The sequence below is a fragment of the Panthera pardus genome, unplaced genomic scaffold, assembly GCF_024362965.1.
Source record: "Panthera pardus isolate Hobbes unplaced genomic scaffold, ASM2436296v1 HiC_scaffold_11, whole genome shotgun sequence".
Taxonomy (NCBI): Eukaryota; Metazoa; Chordata; class Mammalia; order Carnivora; family Felidae; genus Panthera; species Panthera pardus.
In genome coordinates this window covers 84,651,198-84,658,697 of record NW_026526666.1, presented here as the reverse complement: position 1 = coordinate 84,658,697, position 7,500 = coordinate 84,651,198, and the positions used below count along the sequence as shown (strand labels likewise).

The 7,500-nt window shown below is 57.4% G+C and overlaps 1 protein-coding gene across 1 annotated transcript in view; it reads left to right on the top strand.

Annotated features, from left to right (window-relative positions):
• Positions 1-7,494, top strand: part of LOC109256764 (protein tyrosine phosphatase receptor type U) — a 45,231-nt gene extending 37,737 nt beyond the window's left edge. The window contains exons 9-14 of the mRNA XM_053898472.1: positions 564-673; positions 994-1,195; positions 1,546-1,656; positions 4,283-4,557; positions 5,249-5,285; positions 6,010-7,494. Coding sequence (XP_053754447.1) covers positions 564-673; positions 994-1,195; positions 1,546-1,656; positions 4,283-4,557; positions 5,249-5,285; positions 6,010-6,152 — 878 coding nt within the window. The 3' untranslated portion in view covers positions 6,153-7,494. The remainder of the gene's footprint in view (positions 1-563; positions 674-993; positions 1,196-1,545; positions 1,657-4,282; positions 4,558-5,248; positions 5,286-6,009) is intronic.
• Positions 7,495-7,500: the final 6 nt, after the last annotated feature.

Genomic DNA, 7,500 nt, shown 5'->3' with positions numbered 1-7,500 from the left:
AACAAGCAAAGCCAGACCTGAAAGGGTTTGTGCTAAAATGTAAATGGTGTCTCCAGGTGACAGAATTGTAGGTGCCACTAAATTTCCTTATACTCATTTTGATTTTCTACACTGAGCATAGTTTTTGTGTAATCAGAAATTTTTAGACAAGAAAACATCTCTACCCATAATCCTGCCAGTCTAATGCAATTGTTTCCATTTCTCTGGCGAAGGTCTGTGTTTTCTGAAAACCATTCAACTGGAACAGAATTGGAACATTCAGATGTTCTCTGCTGAATGCCACCTGCACAGTAATGAGACTGCCAGCTACCCTCTTTGAGTCCTTGGGACTGGGTTGAACCATGTGAAATTCCTGATATTTACCTTGGGGCTTTCTGTACATCACATCACTTAATCCTGGTGAGGGAGGGGTTATTTTCATCTCCATTTCGCAGATGAGGAAACTGAGGTTCAGAGTTGAGACGCCTGAGCATACCAGCCAAGAAATAGCAAGGCTGGAATTTGAATTCAGGTATCTGCTCCAAAGCCGGCTTTCCCCTGCTCTGTGCCACTTTCCCTCGCAGTGCCTGGTGGGATTGCAGCCGAGTCCCTGACCTTCACTCCACTGGAGGACATGATCTTCCTCAAGTGGGAGGAGCCCCAGGAACCCAATGGCCTCATCACTCAGTATGAGGTGAGTTTGGACCTCATTATAGTGGAGGTCGCTGGTGGAAGGTGGGCACCCAGCTTGGAGAGGGAGGTGCAGGGTAGGGGACAGAGGTGATCACTGAGGTTCCTTCCACTGGTCAAAGTCTGTGCCCTGTGGGTTATGGGGACAGGGACCCTGAAAGAATAGAAGTGAAGGTGTCCAGGGCCTGGGCTAATGGGCATCCACAGTCCCCCTTTGCCCAGCCTTCTCCTTAGCTCACCTGAACTATGATGGGCGGGAGGCTATGGGACCAGTGATGACCTTCCCCATCCCTGTGCCCACTTACCTGCCTGTCCTGACTCTAGATCAGCTATCAGAGCATTGAGTCGTCAGACCCGGCAGTGAATGTGCCGGGCCCACGACGTACTATCTCCAAGCTCCGCAACGAGACTTACCATGTCTTCTCCAACCTGCACCCGGGCACCACCTACCTGTTCTCTGTGCGGGCCCGCACGGGCAAAGGCTTTGGCCAGGCGGCACTCACCGAGATCACCACCAACATCTCAGGTGAGCCCGCCCGACCCCAGCCTGGCCCGTTTAGAGGACACCCAGAATCCCAGGATTTCGTGGGCAGAGGGAGGAGGGGCGGTGTCCTGGGAGTGTTTATGGAGGGCCCCCGCTGAGATGAATGTACCATTTAGGAATTGAGTTCAGGGGTCAGGGAGGATTAAGTCAGAGGGGTGAGGAGACTGGAACCTGAGGGCTGAGTTCAGGGGTCAGAATTCAGGGAATCTCAGGCCAGAGGGAACAAGGCTGAAGGGGAAGAGATCTGAGGACGGGAGTCCAGGAGGCTAGAGACTCAGCCTTCCTGGTCTAGCAGCCAGTCTCCGTGCTTACGTCTGTGTCTCCTTCCCCAGCTCCCAGCTTTGATTATGCTGACATGCCATCACCCCTGGGCGAGTCTGAGAACACCATCACCGTTCTGCTGAGGCCGGCACAGGGCCGCGGTGCGCCCATCAGGTGGGAGAGCCTAGACGGAGGGGTGGGAGGTCAGGGCCATAGGGAAGAAGCTCATCCTCTGACCCAGAGCCCCCCCATATAGGCCAGCTCAGCTATCCTCCCTCAGTTTCCCACTCAGGACCCAGTGTGTCCAGAGGAGGACATTCTGTGATCCTGGGCAGGTGGAAAGCCCACAGCCACTCCCATGGGTATCTGATGGAGATTGTCATGAGATCTTCGGATAGCGTCCAGCCTGGAGAGGTGACTGTCCGGGCCTCTCCTGGAGGCCTTCCTTCAGACATCTTGGAGAAGTGAAACGCTTGGGGCCTTCTTTCTTCCCAGCTTTTCCCAGGAGACACAGGGATGGGCATTCTAGAAGGCTAGGGCAGCCAGCAAGTTAGGGCCATCGCTCTGGAGTGGCTAAGAGCTTGTCTTTAGTTTCTTCTCCACTGAGAAAGCTGAGGCTGCCTCTGCTGGAGAGAAGGTGCTGGAGACAAGATGGCACGCGTATGTGATAAAGACACGCAGTGTGTATGTGTGATGTGTGGTGTGGAGGTGTGAGTGTATGTATGTGAGAGAGTGTGAGGGTGTTTGTGGGATGTGCACACATGCTTCCTGTCAGCTGGACGCTGTGTTTGCCACTTTACCCGCACCCGCCATTTTGTCCTCATGGCGGCCTGTGGAGTCGGTATTGTTACCCTTATTTTACACTTCAGTAGACAGGCTCAGCGACTTTAAGTAGCTTGCCCCCCGGGTCACAGAGCTGGTACGTGATAGCGCTGGGGTTTGGAACCCAGGTCTGTCTGCACAGCCTATGCCTTTTCTTGAAGTCACAGAGCCTCCCTGCCCCTGCGGTCCTCCCCCTTCTTCCACAAAGAAGCGTGCACTGGGAGAGGCCTGCTGAGCCTCTGAGGAGGTAGTGGGTTGCCCAGGTGCCCTTAATACCCCCTTGCCTCCTCTCCCCCCTTTCTCCTGCTCTGCCTCCCCTGCATTTGCTCCTGCAGAGCCTGTCCTGGGCTGATTCCCAGACTCAGGAAAAAGTCAGGGTGTTTGAGGGGCATGTTGCATTTGCAGGAGTCTTGGGGCCCTTGTGTGGCTGAGTCTGGGAGCTGGGAAACCCAGCAGCGCCTTCTCTTTTCCTGGTCTTTTTTTTTTTTTTTTAAATGTTTATTTATTTTTGAGACAGAGAGAGACAGAGCATGAACAGGGGAGGGTCAGAGAGAGAGGGAGACACAGAATCGGAAACAGGCTCCAGGCTCTGAGCTGTCAGCAGAGAGCCCGACGCGGGGCTTGAACTCACGGACCGTGAGATCATGACCTGAGCCGAAGTCAGACGCTTAACCGACTGAGCCACCCAGGCACCCCTTTTCCTGGTCTTCTTGAGAGATCCTGTGAGCGGGGCTTGTCCAGTGTCCCTCAGGGATGACAGAGACAAGGTGGGGTGGGGAGGGGGGAGTGGAACATGGTGAGAGGGGAGAGGCATAGGGGCTGTGTGACCTTAGGCCTCTCCCTTTACCTCTCTGAGCCTTCCTTTCCCTGTCTGCACGATGGGGATCATCCCAGTCAAGATGCTTTGTTCAGTGTTGATTGTTATCACCTCCTGGTGGGATGTGGGGCCGGGGGAGACCTGACCTGGGAGGTTCAGGGAAATGGAGGCTGAGAGGGGCCTGGGTTTGTGTTTGCAATGCGCTAGTGACAAAGAACGAAACTGTGTGATCCAAATTCCAGGGCGCTGGGGTGATTCCCTTACAGCTTCAAAGCTGGAAAGAAACAGCTGGAGAGCCAGGAAAAGGCATTTCTCCTTCCCAGAGTGCAGCTGGCAGTATGGGTGTCACACGCCAAGACGTGGCCGAGGCTGTGACGGGAAATATTTAAATTTGTCAGCACTCATTTATTTGCTCTCGGCTTTGTTCCACGGAGGATTTGGAGGAGCTCACAGCAAAAGGCCATTCAGTAAACTGATAAAAATAAATAGAAACCCACCGGTCGGGACCAGGGGACACAAATCAGAGGGAATACAGACGAGGGAACACAAATCGGCTGTCAGGACCCGGAGGTGACAGGCCCAGAGTTGCAGACCCGAGGCTGCCTGCAGGTTGGGAGGGTACTCGTGATGCAGGATTCGTGTGGCCTTCTTTGCTTGCTCAGTGACTGTCTCCCCAACTGGAGGTCAGTTCCAGGAAGCCTAGGTCCCCAAGGGCCCACCTAGCATACTTTCTGAACGAATAAATGGACTGTGTCAGACTCTTGTTTCCGGAGACCCAAAGGGAGCCATCGGTAATGGTGGTGGAGCCTGAGGCTTTGCGGGGGCTGGCGGCCGGGGGGGCGGGGGTGGTGGTGGCCCAGGTCCTGTGGCACTGGAGCACTCACCGAGGACTCAGGGTGGGGCTGTAGGGCTTGATGCCATGGAGCAGGGCCCGAGTTCTTTCTGCCTTAGTGAAAGTAATTTAGCTCATGGGACTGCCCTGTGATCACGCTCATCTTACAGAGGGAGGCAACTGAGGCCCAGGGAGGTTAAGTGCGTTGCCCAGTGAGTGAGAAGAGGCAGGGCCAAGATTAGTCCCTGGCTGGGCCCGACCCCAAAGCCCATGTCCTCAGCCACTGGAAGGCTCTCCCCATGCCTGGGACCACTGCCCTGTCCCCTCCTCTGTGCAGCGTTGTACCAGGTGATTGTGGAGGAGGAGCGGCCGCGGAGGCTGCGACGGGAGCCGGGCAGCCAGGACTGCTTCCCAGTACCCTTGACTTTTGACGCTGCGCTGGCCCGGGGCCTGGTACACTACTTCGGGGCTGAACTGGCGGCCAGCAGTCTGCCAGAAGCCATGCCCTTCACGGTGGGTGACAACCAGACCTATCGCGGCTTCTGGAACCCACCGCTGGAGCCCAGGAAGGCCTACCTCATCTACTTCCAGGCAACAAGCCACCTGAAGGGGGTGAGGGACCCGCAGGGGTGGTGATGGGGCGGGCTGGGGACCCCCCTGGAGCCATCGGAACAGTCCCCTACAGAGGCCAGAGACCCTCCCCCAGTCCCACTCCCTCTCTGGAACCCTGCCCCCCTCCCCTGAGCCTTCTGACCTCAGGCTCCTTCTCTTAGAGCATATTCCCTTCCTGAGACTTTACCCCCAGACTCTTATGTCTAAGCCCCCAGTCTATCCCTGCCCCGTCCCTGAGGCCCTGGTCTCTGTCTCAAGCTCCTGTCTCCCGGGAGGGGTCCATCTCCTGGTCCTGCTTTCCCCAGACCTTGAGGTCCACCAGCCACCTCCTCCCTGAAGCCCTGCCCTTCTCCTGCCTCCTCCCTCCCTGGCTCTCTCCTCCTCAGGCTTCCCCTCCTAACTGGCTCCTGGCCCTCATTACTGAGGATGCCCCCTTTCCACGCTGTTTCTTTCCCTGCTCCCCCTGAACTCATTCCCCTTTCCTAAGCCATTGCCCTCTTTGCACGCCATTCCCTCCCTTCCCTGGTACCCCACCCCCACCCTGGGCCTTGCTACTGGGAGGGGTGTCTTTAGTTTCAGTCACCTCCAGACAAGCCCCGACCAGGGCCCAAGACAAGCTGCTCAAGGATCCCTATGGGGAGGGTCAGGTCCAGGCTTCGGCAGTGCTGAGACCCCCCATCTTTGCCTCCAGGAGACCCGGCTGAATTGCATCCGCATTGCCAGGAAAGGTAAGGCCCCCTGGGTTCCTTCTGGCCTTCAGCACCGAGTTCCTCTCCTCTGGGCTCTGGGGGGCTTGGGCCCTGATCACCCAGGGCTGTGGGAGCAGAGGAGGGTGGTCTGTCAGACCTGGGGTCAGGAAGCTTTTCCCTTCCTGGCCCCCATTTGCCCCACCTGAAGGGTTCCTTCTCCCATACCGGGCAGCGGGGCTAACCTCCCTCTTCTAGATCATGGTCACAGAAGTGGCTTTGGCCTGGAACAGGGAGGGGGAGCCGTATGGTTGGGCCACGGGGGTGATGGCACTGGGCACTGGTTCAAGGTTCTGTGTCTGCCCCCTTTGCTGTGGTGGAGGGGAGGTGGGACCCTGCGGTGTAGACAGGGAATGGGGTTGGCTTTCGTCCTGAAAGGGTGTGTGCCCTGAACACACCCAGGTACATAATTCTTTCCCCCCACTGCCTCTCGGGGGGCAAGCGGGTGGTCCCAGGCATCCTTCATCCTCCATCCACTGAAGGCAGGATTTGAGAAAGTAGAGAGGAAAGGGGAGCTCTTCCTGATGGGGTGCACAGGGGTGCAGCGGGTGTAGATGGTGAGGGGGAAGATCTGACTGAAAGGCTGGACGTAAGCTGAGGGCGAAGCGCATGTGTTCGTTTATTCCTTGGGGCTCAGGCCCCTGCCGGCAGTGGGTAGGTGGTTCCTATCTCCCCTCTGACCCTTGGTCCGCTTTATTCTCCCCAGCTGCCTGCAAGGAAAGCAAGCGACCCCTGGAGGTGTCCCAGAGATCGGAGGAGATGGGGCTCATCCTGGGCATCTGTGCGGGGGGACTTGCCGTGCTCATCCTTCTCCTGGGGGCCATCATTATCATCATCCGTAAGGGGTGAGTGAGGAGCGGTGACTGGTGGGCAGAGAGGAGCGGTGGCCGGGGCCCGGGAGGGCAGCCGCCTGGTGAGCGTGGAAGGCCGCCAGCCTGGGCATCAGGCCTGAGGACGGGCCTGAGCCAGGCAACGGGAAGCCAGAGCCTCTGCAAATGAAGCTGCCCTGTAGCGGCTTGGCTGGAGCCCAGGTCTGGCTGGTGCCGGGTGCCGCTATCTAGGGAAGGGTGCTCCGCGCCAGCTGCCAAGGATCGGTGCTGGAAGTGGGCGCCGCCCTGCTGTGCCTGCTGGGCTGTTCCCGCGGGGAGGGTGTGGAGGTCACCTGACTGAATCTCTGGCCTCCTGCAGACCAACTTGGGGTCTTGGTGTTGACCCTGAGCAGTGGTGGCGGGTGGGGCGGGTGCTCACTCCCCTTCAAACCAAGAACACTGAGCCATGGTTCTTCCTGGGCCCTACCCTCCCTTGGGCTCAGCTCGCCCCGGACCCTGGTACTGTTGATTCTTGTGGAGTCTTCCTGGACCCCGAGCCTGCCCCTCCCATCCCCCAGGCCTCCAAGGTCCGGTGTGTTTCCAAGGGATGCCTTTCCTAGTGCCTTTTGCAGTGGGCACCATGGATCCTGGCACATCTGAGAAACCGGAACTTAGAAATTCAGAGTTTCAGAAATCCCGGATTGGGGATTCGAAGAATCTCAGAAGTTAGAATTGTAGAGGCTCAGAGCCCAGAAGGCGAGAGCTGCCTGGTAGTTCAAGGACATCTAGTCTAGTGGTTTTTAAATCTTTTTAAAGCGACAGAACCTGTCTTCAAAACGCCAAATAAACAGCCAGTGCGTGGAGCAGACGAAGGCTGAGCCTCTGGTTGGAGCTGGGCTGGAGGCTCCAGAGACCACTCTGGTCCCCCCCACCCCATCCCCCCACTTCATTCCCCACCAGACAGCCCCAGGACGCTGTGGTCCAAGCACCTCAATTGAAGGATGGAGATACTGAGGCCCCAAGGAGGCATGGACCTGCCCAAGGTCACACGGGGAGCCAGAGGCAGAGCCTGCTCCACTCTCTGCCCACCTGGGCTCCTCACAGCTGCTGCTGGGCTCGTGCTGGATCTCAGGGCTGCCGGGAGCTGCCATGTAGGATTGGGGGGGGATGAAGGAGAACTGGCCAGGGCTCCCTTGCCTGAGGCAGGCGGCAGCAGAGAGAGAGTTCCAGAGAGTCTGGAGGTAGGGTGTGCCAGCTAGGTGGGGTTGGCCTGTCTAGGGCATTAAGCTCATTCCTCCCTTCCCTAGTCCCTACACAGCTACTTGAAGCAAAATATTTTAAACCATCATTCGATGACTATTACTGTGTGCCAAGGACTTTACATATAC